This window comes from Pezoporus flaviventris, unplaced genomic scaffold (assembly GCF_033815535.1).
Source record: "Pezoporus flaviventris isolate CSIRO_AGI_PZ_B2104156 unplaced genomic scaffold, CSIRO_AGI_Pfla_v1 ptg000031l, whole genome shotgun sequence".
Classification (NCBI taxonomy): domain Eukaryota; kingdom Metazoa; phylum Chordata; class Aves; order Psittaciformes; family Psittacidae; genus Pezoporus; species Pezoporus flaviventris.
Window position 1 is genome coordinate 62,453,545 of NW_026892579.1, and position 21,772 is coordinate 62,475,316.

Below are 21,772 nucleotides of genomic sequence, written 5' to 3' on the forward strand. Positions count from 1 at the left end.
AAACAACAGTTTAAGAACCATTTTTATTTGTATGTTTAATGCAATTATACACATTCATGAGTCCAACAAGATCTGCACTGTGACATTAAAGATACAGTACAATAACATTCAACATGAGGTACTTCATATTTATATATATCTGTCCTTTATAAATAATGCTGTAAGCCTGCTATGGTCAAACACTGCTCCAGCACAAATGGGCGTTGGGACCTGAAGTTAGCTGAGTTTATCACAAAAAACCCCAACAAAAACAAAACCCCCAAACATTTCAGTGCAATAAGTATGTAGAAATCAAAATGTTTACTTAAATACTATTTTAGATAGGCAGAAAGTATATTACATTATACTCTCTTATCACAGATTCCCCTCACCAGGAAAATCAAGCATACAAGTAGCAAAGATGGCCAGGAACAGTTTAAGACAGAATCTATGAAAGGATCTCTATTGACACGATGTTTACATTCCAGGTTGATACAGCTGATGCTTTCAAAACGTCAATCAACATATTCAAGCTTAGATGCTGATGCTAAACCAACCAAATCCACATTTAGACACCTACTTGAGTGCCCTCATGTGCCAAGGCGACTGGTGCTAGCACCTTCTTAAATACCAGTACTTGTTAGCATCAAGCAGTGCTTAGAATCAAGTCACGCTGTAAACATCGATAGGTGTTTTGGGGGCTTACATTTATTCACCCATATTGAAAAACTTTACATGCCCCAGCTCCTAAAACCTGGAATGGATTCAGAGGAATCGTTTTCATCCTACTTCAGCAAAAAGATTTCAGAAAAGTAGCAGGTAAAATAATAATTAAGTAACAGCTCACTTTCTACATATTACAGCTACACAGGATTCTGATCTCCCAACTTCCGCTGCAGCCAGTGAATGCAGTGGATACCTCACCTTTATTTGCAGAGAAGTAAAAACCAAAAGATAACTTAAAAGTGAGCACCCAAGCCTAGTTCTAGAATGCATTACTCGCCAATTCATCTCACCAGCTGAGGCACCTGATTTTTTTCCAAACAATTCAGAATGCAGCTTGCTACTGCAAGCAACTTGTCAATCTGATCATCACTCAGAGTAATTACATCTACATCAACTGCTCGCTGCAAGAAAACTTAATCAGTTGATTAGCATCTTTTTCTGCTTTCAAATGTATTTAAATAAATGGAACTGCTGCTCAGAGGTTGCCTAAAAGCAGATGACCATTACCTCATCACAATCTTAAATTCCTTTTAGCAGTTTCTCCAGCAACTTTTCCTGCAGTCCATACAATTTATACTCTTTGTCTATTTTAGGCTGCGGATCTAAATATAATTAACTGGAGGTTTTTTAAATCTCTCTGGGAATTTTTCATGGAGCATTCTGTTTAGATCTCACTAACAGTCTGGATTATGTACATCTGTTACAAAAAAAACAAAACATTTTTCTATATATTTTGGGGGTATTTACATTTCAGAAAGAATGTCACTTATACACACACGTGTGTTATGCATGTATATAAAACATTAAACACTAACATGGGTGAAAAGCATAGATCTTGCAGGGAAGTTTTTTACCTGGCTCTCCTTTTATTACCTAGAGAGAAGATCTGGGCTTTGGCCATAAAGTGTTTGATGCCTATGCTCCAGTTTTCCTTACTTCAGATGGCATTTTGGACACTGCAAAGATGTATTGGCACTTTACAATGGCCAGGGGCCAGGCTTCCAACTGTCAAGAAACACTCAGAGTAATAGTATTAAAATGGTAAGAAATCATATGAAAAAAACATTTTTATTACAAAACTGGCAAGTGAATTTAAGGTTATGCTACATTAATGCGTTGATATACTGTTACATTAATCTTCAGTCTGACTAAAGAATCATTTGGTCCTCTCATTTCATTAAAACGTATGTAACAAACAGAACCCACTTCAGAGGTGAAATAAGAATGAGATGCTTTACAACAGGTAATGTGCCTCTCTCTGAGAGGCAACTGTCCCAATACAATGGTGAAAGAATTTATGTTTCTACAGTACCTATACTTCTTGTTTATACTGGTTTCCTTCCCTGATAAAAGGAGTCATGATCCCTAATACTTTACTAAAAACGATACAGACGTATAACAGGAAACTTGGGAAAAATAAAAGAATATAGGAAAAGGTTCTGTACCACATAATCCTCTGATTGACGTGTAACCATAAGCAGTTGCAAGAGATCCAACATTAACACATTAGAGAAGACTTCCTCCTCCTCACTTCTATCTGATGATACATTAAGTGTAATATGACCACAGTTGGGAATCTTTTGTCTTTGTTTAAATTTCCACTCATAATGTATGGTAAGAAAAAGAAGCAATCTCATATTACAGAAAAAAGTCCAAGTCAGGATTGCTGCATTCTTTTGCTCCTCTATAATCCATCTCTACCATGTTTAGGAGGAAGAAAAATAACCCACCCAAAACAAACAAAAAATTACCCTGCATCAGAGGATAGCTATTAATTCTCATTTACTTAGCAAGGGTTCAAAGAAAAGCCATTTAAATAGCAAATCAACTTAAATGCAGTAAAAACTAGGTCATGGGAGTAGGATTTCAAGAGCTGCATACACAATTCGAACATGTGCAAGTACTTCCTTGCCTGTGAGGTGAGATTCCTAGAAAATGAACTTTCAGGGATTTTGCCAAGCCCACATCCCCACCGCACTGTAAAAACGCCTGTGCACTGTGGAGTCAACATACTGCATAGCTTCCTGAAAGTTGTTTGCTTCTCTCCATCTTCCCCTGCAGCCATCCCAAACAGCTGGCCACAGGAGAGTCTCACAAGATGAAGGTTTAAACGTATGATTTTTCTGCTTACAACTGAAGCACTTCTTTCAGCTCCCATGATCAAAAGCAGCTCAGTTTATTGAAAAGCAGACAGAAGAGTGAACTATAAAACAAGGCTCTTAATCTTCTACCCCAACTTCCCCAAATAATTACAAGCAGAAAATGGAGAAAGAGAAAATGGATCAATGAAGACAATGTTTAGTGAGACACAAGAGGACATCCTCTGGTGATTCACAGGTGCATCAAAGAAAGGGTCAGCATCACCAGCAAACAAGCACCCCTTTTACAAAGCCTATAAAACTTGCTTAAGAGCTTCCAGTTTTAATATTACACTTAAACTTTATCACCAACAATGGTAGAAGTATAGCAAGCCAGTTACTTGCCCACAGCGTTTAGTTATGTATTACCTGTACTGACCACGTATCTGCAGATAAAAAGCTAAGCATCAGTAGGCCTGAACCAGACAGGCTCTTCATAGCAAAATGCTTTTTGCTTTCATTCAAGCATAAAATATGAGTTCGGGAATTTGCCCTCCCTGTACCCCAGTGCCATTTGTACTGTCCGAAGAACACTGAAACTGAACAGTCACCTTCCCACACTGAACTTCTGTCATTCCTTCTTGTCCAAAATAGCTGAGTTCATTGCCATCCAGAATCACGCTGGCTGTGTAAAAGGTGTCAGGCTCAATCTGCACTGGATATTCAAACCACACAGGAAAAGTGTTACTAGAACCGTCTGAGAAGTATTTACTCAAGTTCTGGCCTAGGATAACTCCTTGTCGTTTGAGTTCAATCTTGGCACTGTACTCTGCCGATCCACAGCTGGACCCGTACAGCCCAAAGCCAGCAATAAACACTCTCTTATCAACAGCAAACTGAATGCTGTCACACCGGCCCCGGTAGCGCCACTGGTTGCTGCGGTAAGCGCAGGACTGGAAACGGTGGCATCGTTGGGGAACGAGGCCTTTCCGGGGCTTGCTCACAAACTGCAGCTCTGGCTTCTTAGCAGCCGTGTACCAGAGGAAGATATCATTGGTTTCGTTGAGAGTCAGAATCCCAGACTGAGCAGCACCGTTGGCAAAGTCATCGAGTGCCATGGTAGGGATGCGTATCAAGTACAGAGCCTTCCCGAGGACTTTGCGCTTGTTCTCTATGGTAGCTGTTAGCTCTTGTCTCTGACACTCCACTTCAGCCCAGTTTAGAGCTGCTTCGAAAACAACAATTTCTTTGGCATTCAGAGTCTCCCTTCGGAGAATGCTTTCAAGTGTCTGAAAATCAATGTCACAGAAACCCTCAGACTTCAAAGCTAGCTCGGCTTGGGCATCAATCACTTCCCAACAGCGCTGGGTCAGGTCAGGTTCCTCGAATAAGCAGCTCTGGGAAAGCAGCACACAGGCATTCTTTGCACTTAGACTTGTCTCTAGAAAGTTGACGCAGGCGCGGGCAAGATGAGGGACGATATACTTCTTGGCAGCATAAAGAGTGGCCAGTACGGTATCTGCAGCCAAATCAATTTCATCGCAATATATGTATCTGAAATAAAACACATGGGTGTAACAATGCTGCTTAATGCAAACACGTAATTTGTCAACAACATCTGAAAATTTGGAACAAAGAATATTTAACTGGCTCCACACGAAAACTAAGCAGTGCTTTTGGTAAATATTGATTAAATCAACAGAGAAAGTACAAACCAAATTCATCACTCATGTTAGGACGAGTAAGACCATGGAAAAAAACAGGCTTAAATCTACAGTGAATAACACTTCACATTTGGGGTACATGCTATGTATGGTAATGTTTACAAACTGTGGCCCCTCCAGCTCTTCATTCCTTCCATGCATGCTTTGGCTAATGAGAGGCTGCCTGCCCCAGGCAGTAGCTCCTCAAGGGCTACCTCACTTGCCTAACACAACAGTCTGTAACACCTGCTACAAAGGGTACTTGAATGGGTGTCATGTGATGGTGAATGGAAACTTATTGAGGTGTATAGATAAATACATAAATGAAGTTTGCTGGGAGTAATTAGGTAGTCTAAGCAAAGAAATGCCATCAAAGTATATTAGGTGCGATCTATTTTGCATAACTACTGGGTTGGGGCTTTTTAGGGTAGGGTAGGGTTTACACAGGGTGATGAAGCATACAGGAAAAGGAAAAGGCACAGAATTATAATTTTAGGTTTCTTAATGCTTGCAGCATCCTAGCTCCACTATCACAGTGGAGCTAGAGTCTGAGAGCACTCAGTCTAGAAACCAAGTGCTCTCAATCTCATTGCATAAGGAGGAAAAAAGCTTTACTGCTCTGCTACTGCGGTGGAAGAGATGAAGGTGGAATTCTATTTATGTGACTAAACTGCTGGGGTTCCTGCTCAGAGAAATGAAGCATTGTGCAGTTTGTTCTTTTTAATAGCTCATGCTCCAGGGCCCCTCTGCAGCTGGTGAATGCAATGTGCTAAAACCATGCCAAATACAATTTTCCTCTTCATAGGGATAAGCAAGTCTTGATGGTTATGGTTGATAAAGTGACTTCCTCCAGTAAAGCTGCAGTTGTATGCAACCCTGTAGTAATTATATTTTTCTAGATAGCAGGTTTCCCAACACAATGAATTTTGTGCAGAACAGATGAGCTTATAAAGTGGAATTAGTACCCACACTGTTCACAAACCATGTAAATGACACCCTTAGTGACATGGTTTAGTGGTGGCCTTGCCAGTGCGGGGGAACGGTTGGACTTGATTATCTTAAAGGTCTGTTACAACCTGGTTGATTCTATTATTCTGGTTGTAAATATCTTTGTATTTTTGCAGGTGTAGGGTACTATTCTCCGAGCCACAGTTAGCAATAATTCTTGAGCAGGTACTGCTCAAGCAATAGAATAACATCTAAGAGGTTTCAGAGAAAAAAAAAAACTTGCACAGACCCAAACCTTCTTTTTTTTCTTTATTACTTCATTTCAGCTGGGCTATTGTAATAACAAAGAGTACATCTATATATCACTGGTTACAGGCTTAGTTCCTTAGTCCAAAAAAATTTCAATGTAACAATTCATTCGTTTTTATGATTCTCCTCACTGTTCTCCAGCTCTTTTCTCCTCTCTATTGCTTCTTTTTGCCTGCTAATACAGTGGAGAATGATGACATCTGTTTTAAACTGAAACAGTACAAAAGTAGCTAGTTTAATATTCATGAAAGCAAAGAACTAATATCACTGATTTACAACAGACACAGCACAGATTGGCTGTCAGCACTACCCCACACTTCTCACTCTGCCAGTGCACCTCCACTCTGGTCTGCAACTACTGATATCCCAGTTTCACCCCGTTCTTAAAGTAGAGTCTGCCAGACCACAGGGTTTGATGGTTTAGTAACACATTCATCCTCAGATGAGACCATGGTTCTAACCTGAACGGTCAAGATTAGGGTAAAATACAATAAAGACAGGAATTCAGTCTGTCAACTAGACTATGTCTTTAACCCTATTTTTAAAACTGGAGAGAACAGCCAAAGCAATTTTACTGGGAGAATACGAAGTATCTACCAGTTTCCTATGTTAAACATGGCAATACCTCATCTGGTATTTGTTGGCAGCCTGCCCACTATATAGAACAAGTCAAAAAGCATTTACATTAAGAACTTACTGTCCAGGGAAACTAAACAAAAAAGCTTCAAAACCAAACCCCCAAAACCAAAGTCAAAGTGTTTTCTGACAAAGATTATGATGCATCCCTCCTGACTGAGGAAAGAAGCATATGAAGGACAGGGCTGCTTTGGGATAGGTACAAAATCTTTTCCTTCTGTATAGCAGGAGCATCAGGAGCCTTCTGTCATCCACTGCTCACAGCAGTTGCAAGCAACACTCATGGGGCTGAGAAGTTAAGGGGACCATGGCTCTCCCCAAAATGCAGCACATGCACTGGCTCCTGTGATGAGAGGAACGCTGCACTGCTGAGCAACATCCCTTTCCCTTCCCTGCACCATCCCTGGCATTTGCAGACAGGGGAGCACTCTGCAGGTTCAGGCACACTGCATCAGTGGAAGTTAGCACTGGCAAGGTCAACTCAACATCCACAGAGACTTTTTGCGTTTTTCCTTAAACTGGGTTGTTGGTTTCTTGTTTTTTTTTTAATAAAAGCTGAGAAGATGAAAACTTCCATGGTTCCAGCCACGCTCTCAAAGAGTTTCCTAAATTGCCATGGGCTAAGTAACATGTCAAGACCTAGATGTCAGTACTGATACTCAATTTTCTAGATTTCCTCTCTGAACACATTTTTTAATGATAAATTCAGAAAGCATTCACGTTTTCTATGGCAAATCATGTTTAGCTACAGTGAACTAGATTTGCTGTTCAAAAAGAAAGGGGGGTCAGGGGAATCTAAGTATCTTAGATTTATGCCTTTGTAAAATTCTGCATGAAAGCAAAGCTCAAGTCTGAGTTCTGCAGAAAACACCTGCAAAACCAGAAAGGCCCAAAGCAAGGATCCATAATGCAGATACCTACATAATGTCACATCTAACTTCATATTCCAGGTCTATAGAACACCTGTGTGACTTCAGCTTTTCATGGCAGTTACTGACATTTGCACAGCACATTTCTGATGCTCATGTATAAAAACTCCGCACAACAAACTCTTCATACAACTTTGAGCATTCATCTACAGTGCCACTGAAATGTAAACGAAAAAAAGGAAACCATTCTGTAATCACAAGCTAGTCAAAACAATCTATGAAATACATAAAATTGCTAGACAGTGATTACACCTTTACCTGCAAGAAAATCTGCAGCATATTAAAAGGATCATTATTAGATACTAATGTATATTCGTTATCAGAAAGCAATGGCAGTTGCTAAAGCTGAAGGCAAAAAACTCTCAAAGCCACAGCATTTCTGTGATGGGGCATTTCACTTTAATAATTAATTTATAGATAAATTCAAAGACAATTCAGCAGGAGAGCTGCTTCATTATGCTCATTGAGGAAAATGATGGCATTTCTTATCTTTGCAAGAAGAAAAATAATGATCATGTAAACTGACTGTTCTTCTTCCATTAGAATAAAAACCCTATTCATATAAACAGCCTTTTTATCATTTTCCAAATGCATTAATATGATAGATGAGGAGAAATTTAATTTGCAGAGGCTATATTCAATAACTTAAGGTCATTTTTCTAAGACAAGACCTGAACATAGCAAGTTTATATTAGAGCTGGAACAACATCAATAGACAAACCCAGCAATTCTAGGTTTGAAGAGCGGTTTTTGGTGTGTTTTTAACTTCTCCCTATGCTTGCAAAGTAGAACAGGGTTTTTTTTTGTTACAGCTGCCAATTCTTTTTAGTAATTCCATTCCTTTGTGTAACGTGTGTAGTGACAAATCAGATCAATAGGCATTACAGTATACAATGTGCCCAAAGATCCCCTGTCAAAGTCATTATTTATAACTGCCTACATTAGTCTAATATATGCGTGCTTGGAAGTAGAGGGGGAGAGCAAAATGAGGTAAAAGTTTAAAACACTTCAAACACAAAAAGAGGAATCTTTTACACAACTGTTTCCTTTTTGTTTACATGCAAGTCTAATAGTTTAGCTACGATATTACCAGTGAATGTATACATCAGAAAGGAAAACACATCCAGGAGATGGATGATGCTTACTTCAGCATTGCGAGAAAAGCAGCAGGCTCAACATCTGGTATACGGATTTCATCTTTGTCCTCAGCAAGCTCTCCGTAAAACATTGCGTGGAATACAGAGCTCCCAACAGCCAGGACATACTGTTGAGAAAGGGAAATCTTATTTCATGCTTTAAACTGAAAGCACTGCCAACAAAAACAATGTGGGAGAGCCACACCGAGCATACTGGGCTTCACTGACAGACTCTATAGACACACTTCAGTAAGTAATGAAGTCAAAGTTAAGAACAGAATTACACGTTTTCCCTGCATTAGCTACTGGAAAACCATCATATCCACCACAGAAGTTAACTATTTCTAGAAAATCTCAGGAGTAATACAAATCAGCAGCACACCTAACTTTACAATGACTGCATTAGCCCAACAACTGTACTGTTTAACTGAAAACACAAAGAAAAGCAAGGGATAGACTATTCCATTGCATGTAACTTCTTAAAATACAGAATTAGGGCTGAGCCAGACTTCCATGCTATGTCCTGGTGTAACCGTGGGAGCTCTCCCCCACTATCCCTGCCCAAGCTGATACTGCAGCTGTTGCTTACTTTGTGTCCTGGCAGCCGCTGGGTCCCACCTGGTGGCCCGACCACAAAATGAACATCTGCCATCAAGTCATTGTTGAACATCACTGCATTTCTACAAACAGAGGTAGCGTGTTAATTCATGGCATCCAGTAACTTCGTGCTTTCCCCAGACCCATGACATTGAATTTCTTAACAACTTAAAGTTGCATGTGAGTAAAGACAAGCAGGTCACGCTTTGTTTTAAGCTCCTTTACACATCATCACACAAATATACTAGAGAAAAAACTAAGAGGGGGCTGCAGAATGTGTGTTGTATGTTTGTGCAATAAAAAAAAACGCCCAAAGAACCCAAACTTATGAGAACTTTTCAAAGTCAGGAGCACGTATCACTGAAAATCCCTACAAAGGTCTAAAAGCAAATCTGCTGCAGCTTCCAGCAGCATTTTTATTTACTCAAGATAAACAGCTGCACTGTCTGGAAAAGAGATACTAAGATATTTTCCATTACCAAAATGCTTGTTTCACACACACAGGAAAAGAAAGAGAATCTATGTTTTCTTCAGCAAATAAAGGAATAACTAAATATTTGCACTACAAACATTTTGCTACTTTTTCACCGCTCCATTTAAACAGTAAAAATCAACTGCCTTGCACTTACCTCTCTCTGATGGTTGGATAAAGTCCTTGCCAATTAGGTGCTGGAATAGTGTTGTTGTTATTGAGATTTTGCTGGTGGTACTGCTGGACAGCAGTTGTATTAGTGTTGGCTGGTTTCTTTCGGGGGAAAATATCAGCAGCCATCTTCTTCTTCTTTTTGGTCTTCAAAGTAATGATTTCATAGCAAACTGGAGGCAATTTGCTGCTGCTACTGCTGCTGCTATTTCCCTTCTTAGAGCTCTTCTTGGACCTGTTCTTGACCGTCTCTGGAAGCATCAAGAAGAAGGTGAGACATTTCATGTTCTTTCCTTTCTCATCTACCATGAGTATACTTGTCTGTAAAGCTAGACAGCCTAACTAGCTAAGAACATTAAGAAATGCACACAGAAGCTGTTAAACAGAGAGCAGCAGAGCTGAGAGTTTACTTCTTTTCCGGCAAGACAAGGTGACCTTTTCAGCACACCGAGTAAGGAACTGGCTTTAAGTTTGATCCAGTACTTGAATTGTTAAATACATCCCCATCATTCCAGCCAGTTTTATTTCTCTCTAGATCTCCTGATCAGGAAAGAGCTACAGCCTGTGAAGAGGGTTCGTGCGTGGCTGCAGCACCGGCTTTCTGAAGGGGGCTAAGCCAGACGTGCACAACAGCACTGCTAGTCTGCTCGGCAAGCTGAACTTGTGCCTTGAACTGCTCAGAGCAGAGTAGGTATTGCAGCCCTGCAGATGGAGTCAGGCAGCATTCGGTGGGAGCCAATAGCTGAAGTCACCGATAAGGATTGGAGCCAGCCGCACAGTGACACCTATTGTAACGTACGCCACTCTGACATTAAAGCGACAGCAATTGCACTCCTCGTTTCATACGCAGCGCTGAGTAATAAAGTAATAAATGGCACACACAGTTGCGTAAGTGCATGACTGGCCAGAAGCGGGTGCGTTTTAGCTCTCCTTGATGCTGCTTGGATTTTCACGGGGGAAGCAATAAAAAGTTGAACTCGGGTAGAAAGACGTATTTGAGTCTAAATATTTCCGTGGGAGCTATTTCCACATGCAGTCGGTGTTAGCGTGACTTCATTTGTTTCCAGTATTCCCACAAAGCCCTACTATAACAGTTGTTCAGCAAAAGCGTGCTATAGATATCAGAACCAAATTAAAGCAATCAACTAGCAGCAGTAAAGACAGCGAGGCAGTTAAACAATCCCTTTCAGCACAGCTTCTAGTCTAGTGTAACATGAATAGAGATGAGGTCACAGCTTTAGCTTTAACTCCTTATGTTTCTAGATAACGCAATCGCCGTTGACAGGGGTCCCAAATCACTAAGCAGTGCTAATTAAACCAGCTTGCACCAGCCATGGCTGCACCACATCAGAAGAAAACTTCGAGATGTGCAATCAGATTAAAGCAAACGTGGGTGAATATACTTAATCAATATTTCAAAGCATTAAATGAAGAAGTCGGAATGATTTAGTCTCAGGCAGAAAACACTCCTTGCCTTGCAAACATACTCTGATTTTATTCACACATTCTGAAATAAACAGGATATAAGGTATGCCAACCAAACCCGTGTAAATAGGAAAGAAATAGGAAAGAAGATTAATTTTCAATCATCAGTTTGCTCAGAACTTAAATTTAGATCAGATTTCCTTAATAGTAGGTCAAGTGTATAAAACACCCACGCAAGCACAGCAGAGGAATAAAAATATAAGGTATTTGGTGTCAGTATTTCACACCTTAAAATATCAGAGGCAGATAATTCAAATACAAATATGTAATTATCTTCAAGTCTTTAAGAAAACAATCCTCTTTGCTTTTAAAGCAAATTTAACCACTTTTAACCATAATTACTTTTGCTGGACAAGAGCACAATAGTGAAATTAAAGTGATCAAAGGTTGGTGGAGAAACAGTTGATCTTGCTGAAATCCCTGACATCTGAAATCTGTCCCCACATTCAACAGGAGCACAGAAATGTTACTGGGGCTATTTACTGAAACACCACCACAATGGCTTGAATAAGCAATTGCTTTGGCTTTGTAATGCAGTCTCAGAATCTCTTTAGCTTTAAATGAACTGTGCAGGTATTTCAAAGATTATCAGGTCTCCTTGGGAGACACTCTGTATTTAAGCACTAACATAACCCCCTGGCAGTTGGCCATCTAGAGACTTTGCTGCAGTGGTTTGAGATGACACCATTCCCAGACACACACCTGCCCTCTCTGCCTGAAGTCTCTGCTTATGGAAGGGAGAAACAGAAGGATATGCATCCATGCCTCAGCTGCTACATTTCACAACCCAACATCTTAGTGCAGAATCGCCTTCACTAGTAATTTAATAGGAAATGGTGGGTGTTGCTGAAAGGCAGACACATTCCTAAACACATTGAGAGGCAGGTTATGTAATCTCCAAAGAATTAATTTCTAACAAGCTTTTCTCCCCTCACACATCCCTTTTTTCTTCTTTATCTGCAACAGATTGATTTGGAAGGAAAACTAACAATCTCAGCCACATTGAACTGTAGAGAGGTAAAGGAAGGGGGTCAAGATTAAAAAACTCATCCCGCAGATGGGAAGTTTATAAGTGCTTGTAACTGAGAATTTAGAACAGGAACACAGCAGGTATTCTTTGCACAAAATCTGAGCTTGTTGAGTTTACATGAGCGTTTTTCCTCTCCTTATGTAAATTTCTCAGCCCTTCTAGTTGCAAAAATAACCCTTTTGCCACTGCACAGGACAGACATGTCAAAGGAAGAAGTTGTAAAAAAAACCCCTTAAAGATACAAAAATCCATGCACTCTTCAGAAAATTTGATTCTCAGCATTGCAGTTGGCAAAAGGTGAAAGATAACAGGGGTTAGGGGATTCATACGAGAGACTGGGTTTTCATTCCATAAATCCATTTCATAGACTACCAAAGAACATAAAAATCAAGGTCCTTGAACACTTTTTCAAATCATTTGACCAGTACAAAACCAAAGATGATACACACAGCACAAAAAGATCACTGGGAGGCTACAGAAGAGAATGACAGAGACTGACTGGTCAGCTCAGGCTGGGAAAGAGATGGTAATGAACCTGTGGGAGTCCACCATTCTTTTGACTTCTGTAAAACACAATGCATGTATAGAATGTTGTGCTCTCCTGGAAAAGGAAGGGAGGGAGAAACTGCAGTTGAAGCATGTTCTGCCTAAATCTAGACGTCAGACAGACCCCCAGTAGACAAGAAGTATCTGTGTGACAGGATAAAAACCCACCGCAGTAAACAAAAAGCCTGATTGCCAACTCTGCCTGTTCTTACACCACCCACCAAAACCTGTGGTCTGTTATAACCAGAAAATAGCGTCAATTCCACAACGTATTCTGAAAGTTCCTTTGGAAAACTACAAACCTGTTACAGGCTTTATACCACCATCTTCCACTGCACTTTATCAGCTCAGAAACCAGGTCTCCTAAACCAATCTTTAGATGTGTGAAATGGGAGAAAACCCCAAAGAAACAGTGCTGGTTGCACTTACTATTCTTCCCGTTTTGGCAGCAACTTCCATTAATTTTCTTACAACACTATTTCCTTCTTTTACTCTACAAACATTGTTAATGAATTTACAGATCAATGTTAGCAGTCAGTAAAAGCAAACTATGAGCTACTCCCTGGTGAAAGACGAGGAAAAATCCCAAGTTCAAATGAGTTTATCTCAGGCAAAAAGACCAAGGAAATTGACCTTCTCTCACCCAATATCCATTTCTGAAAGGTTATTACAAAGAGTTTCTTATCTTCTTCAGCAATTCTCATTTTTCTTCATTAATTATATATTAACGGAACCAAACTTGATATACACAACTTAGAAAAACGGAAAGAGGTCTTCAAAGGAACATTAATCTTTATTTCATATGCAATGTAGTCAAACCAGAAATATTTTAACTCAGAAGGTATAGGAAATTCCATGCTTCAATCTTAACACTGGCCTAATGAAAATCCAAAACGACAGAGGTGAAGAATTAAGCAAAGTGCTGCAGACTGAGGCCAAGATACTACACATTAAGTTACATGCCCCTTTCAAATTATCAGGAGCAAGTTATAAGCCTTTGGAAACTAGCTCTTGATTAAACACTGGGAACAACCAAAGCACAATTTTTGCTGTTCAAATCCAAATATGTGCAATATACCTGTGATCCCAGTTTCATTTAATCTTTAAGACCGTAACATATCTTGACACCATTGTGAGGGTTGGTATAGGAGTAGTATTACAGCACAATTCTTGGTACAACTTTTAGCAGTACAGTACTACTATAATTACACCTCTCTAAAGGTAAGTTCAAATCTAGAGATCATTTAATTTCCAGGTTGATGGGAGTACTCTTCCTCATTCTACATCAGTCTCTCCTGCTGCAATAGCAAGTATACCCAAGTTTTCATTCGATTTTTTTTCCCTTCTAGTAAGTTGTGGTTTTCTCTCTCTCTCATTTACAGGTCAGTTCTTCATGTGGAAATGTGAACTGGACAATTCTATAGACAACAAGTTTTCATCAAAATTCCCAATTGTCTGTTATAACCAGATCATGAATAAAGGAGTAAATTCCATGTAGGCAATGAGAAAATGCATATATTTCTTTTCTGTAAAGTTGCCAAGTCTCTCCCTTGGCAGTTATTACGCCTATGCATTATTAAAATTCTTTGTTTAAACTCTGAATTTACCCTTACAAGGAAGCAAATTTCAGATGATACGACTTGATTAACCAAAATAAACATGCCATGTTACTGTTTAACAAACGTACCTGTCCACTGCTAATTTTCACTGAATTTGATGTTAAACAGTCCTTTTAAAATGGAAAGCACAAGTTCAAAACCAAATAAACAAGCAAACCCCTCAACAAAACCAACCCACACAGCTGAGAAGCTCCGGTCTGTTTACCTATCTATGAATTATTTAGTCACTTGGAAGAATCCTCAATCACCATTCCAACCCTGCTGTTTATCAAAACACTCATTTGGAAAGGGGACTGATAGATCTACTCTTGATTTTAACAAGTAAAAAATCCATTACAGTTGACAAAATCTTCCAGCCTGATTGACAGCACTGAAAGTAACTTAAGAATGCATCCACTTCTGGCTATTGCATGGGAAAGCTGGCCCTGAAGTCTTACTTGGTAATGTCTTCTATAGGGGAAACAAAAACCAACCAATCAAACAAAAGCAACAAAAACTACCATAAGCAACAAAAGCAAACAGCAACAAAAACCAACCAACCAACCATCAAAAAAAAATGAGACAACTTAAAGCAGGGAGAAAGTGGGGCAAAATTGTAAGCTTTGACAAGCCAGAATATAGGATAAAAACCCCAAATATTTATTTTCTGTATGAGCCAAAAGCAGAGAATCAGAGTAGAATTGCATCTTGAACCGACACTAGAGACTTTAAGCTGAAGTTCAACTTGGCTGAATTGAGTATTTCTATACTAGCAACATACGTGTTGGCAAATATTTTTAACTGCTTAGTTTTTAAGCTATGAGGATTTAAACACTTTGCACTATATTATCCACTAAGATAATTTTTACATTTTTTTCCTAAATGTCCTTAATGCTTTAAAGAAAGCTAAAGCAGAAAGCCCTAAATAGCCCAAATCAACAGGTAAATACAAACATTAATGAACGAGTATTCAGATGTCTTTTACTCTTTCATTCTTGTATTATTTTCTATCTCTGCATGGCACTTTTTTCAGTCTCCCTACCAAAGCAGCTTTAATCTTTCTAATATGTCCTTTTTGAATCTGGTCATTTTCACTTGTGGTTTTTTTTTTTACAGCAATATCCTTTTTGAGACAAAGCAACCAAAACAAAACATTATATTTAAGGGTAACATTTAGCCCTATGTTTACTTGCAAATAAACATCCACTTCACTTTTGTGTGGATTTCAGTTGGCTCTACACAAACCTGTTCCTACACCAAGTGCAACTCCTACTGTTATTTTTTTCCCCAGTGAGTTTCGTAACTTTCTATTTATGCCCCAAACACAATGTACCACAAACGACTCCTCTACACTGTTGAGTTCTGCTACTGAAGTTAAAGGTTTTGTTCCCAGTTGGGTCAAAATAAATATAGCTAATGTACTAAAGTGAGGAATAAAATAAATATTAAAAATTATCTTGTATTTTCATTATTATTTCCATACCATGCTTGCTGCAGAAATGGTAGTCCATATAAACCACAACCATGTAATGAAAGGCTTATGTTTTAACAGCTTACAGTGAACGTGTTCGATCCCATTACAGTGAATTATCACACAAATGTTCCTTTCTGTGTGTATGGAAAGAAATAATGTGAAATGCTTCATTACAACATGAAATATATGATTTTATCAGCCTGCTGAGACATATTCTCCAGTCTCATAGTTTGGGAACTGCAGGTAGAAAATATCCCAGAGCAGAATCTGCTATTTATTCTATAAGCATAAATTCGCTTCTTGATAGTTCAAAGTAAAACCAAGAATTATGAACTTACTCTGAGATGAGAAAACCTGCAACTACAAAATGAGAATTCAATTCAAGGTTACAGGAGATAAACTGTTTTTCTTCTAATTTAAAAGGGACAAATTATGCATTTGTCCTCCACCACCACTACTCCTGCCTGTCCATTTCATTTCATGTTGAGTTTTGCCCTTGACAATCTGTAGGGTCAAAAAATAAGTCCTTTCTTAGTAGTTGCCATTTTTCCAAATTTATTTCTAAACATGATATTGCAAACCTGAAAGCATTCAACCGTTTTTCAAAGACAGAGGTCAACTTTAATTTTGCTCTGCCTCTTACCAAAACCGACTTACAAAGGAAAGATCAGATAGCTCAGGAAATTGGTAAAGAGATACAGTGGTTTTCGTCTCTAGGTCACTAATTCTAAATTGACCAAGGTCAACAGTAATCAAAAGTCATTAGCATTTAATGATCGTTCAGTGCCCTGTGAGAAAGAAGCTAGTGATCTTAGTGCACTTCAGAAAAAACACCGCTACAATTAGTACTCACATACTGCCTATTTCAAGGGAGAGATCAGGATCAGATGACTACAGACAGAAGTTCCTATGTTACAGACAGATCTTGCTTGTGTAGACAAACCTTTATTCTAATTCTAACCTGGCTCAGAATCTAAGGGTCTATAAAGTCTGGTCCTGCTCCCAAAAGAGAAGACATTTTCCCAGTGAGTCCTCACTTGTGAGAGCCAATGACACTATAAGGGTAACTACCCCACGAGGATCTACAGGGAGACTGTATTACAGTTGATTATGTTGGCATATAATTCAAGGACTACATTTTTCATGATGATCTACATTCGCCACCAGAGTGTTGATGCACCCTGTGGGACAAAGTAGTAGGAAAGGATATTGTTACAACCCACACCATGCCTCTTCTGTGGCCTGCAAACTTCAGTCCCCTGGGAGTGCTGTGCTCCCAGCACCTTCCAAGATTCAGAAAAACAGGGGGGAACTACTGGAAAGCTTGGTTAGGTGTTACAGTGTAAATGTCCTTAGGGTCTGTCATGGGAAAAGTACATTGTGCTCATCTACAGTTTTATATCCAGTAAACTTTATGGGACATGTGGCTTGAAAGCCACAAAGCAGATCAGCAGCTTGGCACCCTTGTGTTTACAGCAGAAGAATGTACCTTGAAGCAGTCGGCGTCTTATATGGGAAAAAACTTGTATAATTTCTTGTTCCCACTGCATTTAAAGTGAGAAAAGAGGAACGTTACCCCAGTCAGTGAAACAGGAATGGGTCAGCCCATTGGCAAGCCAAGCATTTGATAAGAAATGCATTCTCAAACACAGTGGCTTTCACTTCTCTAAAAGTGAGAATCAAACCCCATGAGTAACAACCCTTGCAGTGCTTTTACAATTGTTTACTAACTGCAATTTTTAGATATGAGAGACTGATTGCTGCTGACCTAAGCTACATCCAAATAGCTCACGGAATGGAACCAAACATAAATCCATTAAATGGCACTGTTCTGAATTAATCTTCCTTTGCCACAAGTTGGAAGCTGTGGATCTTGTTGCCTGCCCTTAACTTTGTTTCCAGACTCTCACAGCACATGCAGCCTCTGTTTCAGTGGCCATTCCACAGGGGAATTAAGATGCTGCCAAATTTTTTATCTTATCAACTGTTTTACAAACAGATTTACTTTGCTGAAGACATTTAAGTCACACCTATGCCTACTACATTGCCTATTATAATGCCTATTACATTGATAGTGCTTTAGTATTTCAACCAGTTTCTCCTCCTTTTTACAAGTGAATGGCAGCTACTTTGCAGCAATGAATTTTCAAGACAAACATACAAACACTCCTGAAATTCTTTCAGAATATGATTTTAATCATTAAGATGTAGTTGTCTAGAAATGTTAGGATACCCTAAATGCCTGATCTCCTTCACAATAACTCTGTTTCAGAGACCCTAGGATATGCTAGAATTTTAGTAGAGAAAAAGAAAAAAAAACCAAGGAAGGTGCAGTAATAAAGCATAAAGGCATAATAAAGAAACCGGGCAAGGTAAGCATACACACACATTAGCATTATGTATTACAAAGTTTTATATAGAATGAAAACCTTTACTTTTTTTTGGTATACATGCAGTAGTATCAACTTGGTCTGACAGGAGAGTGTTACAGAAGATAAGAATCAAACAGCACTAGGAAATTGAACACCCGTAGGTGCACTTTGTACACCTATAAGTGTACTGTATCACCCTAACATTACACAGTATTTCTCTGTGCTACATTCCTCCACAGAAACTGAGCAAGCTGTCTAATACGGCAGAGCTTTCTTTCATCTCCAAGTTGAACTGTATGCTAAGAACTCCAGAGGAAGGCAAATACTGCAACAAAGGGATAGTGTAAGCTACTGCATACACTTCTGTTGTAATCAATACATAGCTAGCTTCATCTCCTTCCCAGCATTAAACAATATGCCTTGCACTTCCCTCCCCTGCTAAGTGGGCAAAGTGACAAACCTTTAAATAATGTGGCATATTATGGATCATATTTTAAAGGGACTTTGTTCCATCAACTATTGCAAGCCTGCATATAAAATATCACACCTACAAAGCACAAGCAAACACACGACCTGACTGAAGAGTTGTTTTCTTTTCATACTCCCAGAAACCCCTTGTACACTCTGAACAAACAGGGAGGCAACAAAGTCACAATTCCAGAGTTAGTTTCTGAAGAAAATTACTCCTTCAAATTGCTTTCGATATGAAGAGTAGAAACTGCAGATAGGGCGGATACAGAGTGTAACCCGGTACGCAAATATCCTGACACAGGAGGATGTTATCAACAAGCCATTCAGCTCTGCACTGAAGGGTACATGATCCTCTGGTGAAATATTTATTCAGGATATCAGGTAATCTCAGGATACAGGTAACAGGGATGGACAAGGTGATGTCTCAAGATACTTTCTAAATCTGTTTTCTGCGATTCTACACCCTACCTACCCAGGACAGGCAGCACACATTCACCCATCACCAATCATTCACCAGTGTTTTAAAAATGCACTTTCCAGACATTGGACTCACTTGTTTTTTTGTTACTCTAGCTTGTGGAGCTATCAAACTCGGGCAAGGCAGCAGGATCAGAAAACAGAGAAGCCAGACCTAGCAAATGGGAAGTGTGCAAATGCAAATGACATGATCCTTCACTTCAGCTTCCCCCCAGCTCTGTTCTCTGACATACATACATATAATGTGGTTTTGAAATTAAGGTGCAGGATTGGAATTCAACTTTATGGCAGAAAATAGAAGACAACTTCCACCACACAAAGCTTTTAATCTTTTCCTTCCAAGATTCCCATCTTTTATTTACTTCCTCTTCCTTACCTATCAGCTCTTTGAGATAGAAACTGTAGCTTATCACTCATTTATATAGTGCCTCACAAGATAGGGCTTCCACGCCAGCTCAGGTATCTGAACATTTGCTCATGTGAAACAAAGTAATAGCTGGCAAGGTGTGAGGAGTTAATGGAGAGAGTATCACAGGAGAACTACCTTGAATTACCAGAGAAAGCTAATGCTGGGCACAAATGATATTCTGCTGCAAAACTATTGTCATTTGCGCACCACAAGGGAATACCTAAACTTCTTCTGACAACATAACATACAGCCTTTCATTGAGCCTAACCCAGCACTGATGCTTTCATCCCATGAATAACAACTATTGGGTAACTTCAAAAACAAATATTTGCTTACAAGCTCTAACAAGTAAGTGTCCAAAATAATAAAAATTACTGTTGCAACTTGCACCTTTTTTCTCAGCCTTTAAGGGCAGGCTAAAGGAACTACATATTGCTTCTGAAAGGTGTTTCCTCCAGGGCAAAGCTGAGGATCTCTGGAAGGGAAACACAAGGGAAGTTATTGTGCGCTTAGCTGCAGGGTACTTACTGCTGAGGATTTAAAGAGTAAAAAAAAAAGAATGAGTCCTGCACTCTGCATTCAACTTTGGCAATCCTGCAGAACTTATTTCAAATGAATAAGGCTCCGAGACATTTGATTTGCCAAGTTATATTACCCAAAATACTAATACTATGCATTGCAACGTATGCACTTACTTTCTGTGCACAATGATCAGACCAGCTCTTTCCAACCAAAATAAAGCCATTTTGAGCTTGACCCCAGCATAAATGTTAGAGCAGCATCAAATATAGCACTGTACACCTATAACCCATGATCACCTCTCTCTACAAAAGACAAGCAAAAAGACCAGGACAGGGACTGAAGGTTGACATATAGATTACATGCTGAAAACAAAGTATGGTGAAGACCAACAACAATGTAGAAAACCTGCACCAGCACTCTTCAGGTGAGACACAATCTGTCATTTTAATTAGGTATGTTAGTAATCATCATTTTAGGAACACTTAAACATTGGACAGAGCCTTGGGTGACATGGTTTAGTGTGAGGTGTCCCTGCCCATGGCAGGGGGGTTGGAACTTGATGATCTTATGGTCCTTTCCAACCCTAACTATTCTATGATTCTATGGTAACTTGAATTCAAACTTTTCCTCACTTCAAGTGACAACGACTCACTACTCCTTGATGGTTTTAGATGCATGATCTCTCAGGAAAAAGTACAGGCAAATGAATTTATAAACCTGAAGGTTACCACAGGTGGACTTTCTCAAAACAAACACTGTAAAGGTGTGGACCATTAACTGAAACTATTCTGACTCCAGAAGGAAGCTTGGCCAACAACGTGGGGAAGAGGAGGTGGTATTTATGTGAAACCAGGTGCAATTATTAATTGTCCCTCTAGCAAGTTTATTGAATTGGTACTTAAATTACTTATCCTTTAAGAGAAGCATTACTTGAGGGAGGGAAAAAAGCCCTAAATCCCAGTTTTTCGCTTTGTGTAACTCCGAATAGGTCCAAGAGGCAGCACTCCCGCACACCCCCCCCCTTAGCCGCGTTGGCACTGCCAGGTCCCAACTCCGGCGCTCCTCGCACCTCACGTCTGACCCCGTAACACCGCACCAGCAAAGCGGTTTATCACCGCCGGCACCGCGACGAAGCCAACCCGCTCCTGCACAAAAGGCAGCTGCATACACTTGGAGGGGAGGGAGGCGAGAAAGGAACCCTCTCAAGCGGCTGCAGACACACACACAGACACACCACAGAAGGACTTTGACCCAAGGGGCTCTTTGTGCCGGGGCACCGCTCCCCACACGAACTCCCCCGGCTCTCACTCGCGCTTCCCAAGTTTCGCGGCGGGCAGCGCTCAGGTGCGGCCGCTCCGCTCCGCCCCTCACGGAGGCGTCCCCTCAGGGAGGCCGGGGACCAGCGGCCGCTTGCCTGCTCCGGCTCCGCTTCCCCCGCCGATACCACCTCAGCGCAGCGCGGCCCGGCCCGCCCGCCAGCGGTAACGTGCGGTGCCGCCGCCCCGAACGCGCCCCTTCACCCTGCTCAGCGGCGGCTCCCTCACCCGGTGCCCCCCGCCCGGCCACGGCCGCCTCCCGCTCCCTCCCTCCACCGACCTGAGGACGGCCCCGCTCCCGGGGCGGCTCGGCCCCTCGCAGCGGCACCCGCGGCCCCGCCCCGCAGACGCGCACGCGCGCACGCGCACGGCCTTTACACTCCCCCCC

At 40.4% G+C, this 21,772-nt stretch overlaps 1 protein-coding gene across 3 annotated transcripts; it reads right to left on the bottom strand.

Moving 5' to 3' along the window:
- Positions 1–9: 9 nt before the first annotated feature.
- On the bottom strand, positions 10–21,770 carry BTBD3 (BTB domain containing 3). Of its 3 annotated transcripts, XM_061461540.1 has the most exons (6): positions 21,665–21,686; positions 19,883–20,021; positions 9,671–9,935; positions 9,034–9,124; positions 8,454–8,572; positions 10–4,337 (listed from the first exon to the last, which is right to left on the bottom strand). In XM_061461540.1, the coding sequence occupies exons 3-6, from the start codon at positions 9,811–9,813 to the stop codon at positions 3,305–3,307; spliced, it is 1,386 nt and encodes a 461-aa protein (XP_061317524.1). In that variant the 5' UTR covers positions 9,814–9,935; positions 19,883–20,021; positions 21,665–21,686; the 3' UTR covers positions 10–3,304. The 3 variants fall into 3 exon arrangements, with proteins under 3 accessions (XP_061317524.1, XP_061317522.1, XP_061317521.1); XM_061461538.1 differs by lacking the exon at positions 19,883–20,021 and having other exon boundaries at positions 21,665–21,770; XM_061461537.1 differs by lacking the exons at positions 19,883–20,021; positions 21,665–21,686 and having other exon boundaries at positions 9,671–11,164.
- Between the last annotated feature and the right edge of the window lie 2 nt (positions 21,771–21,772).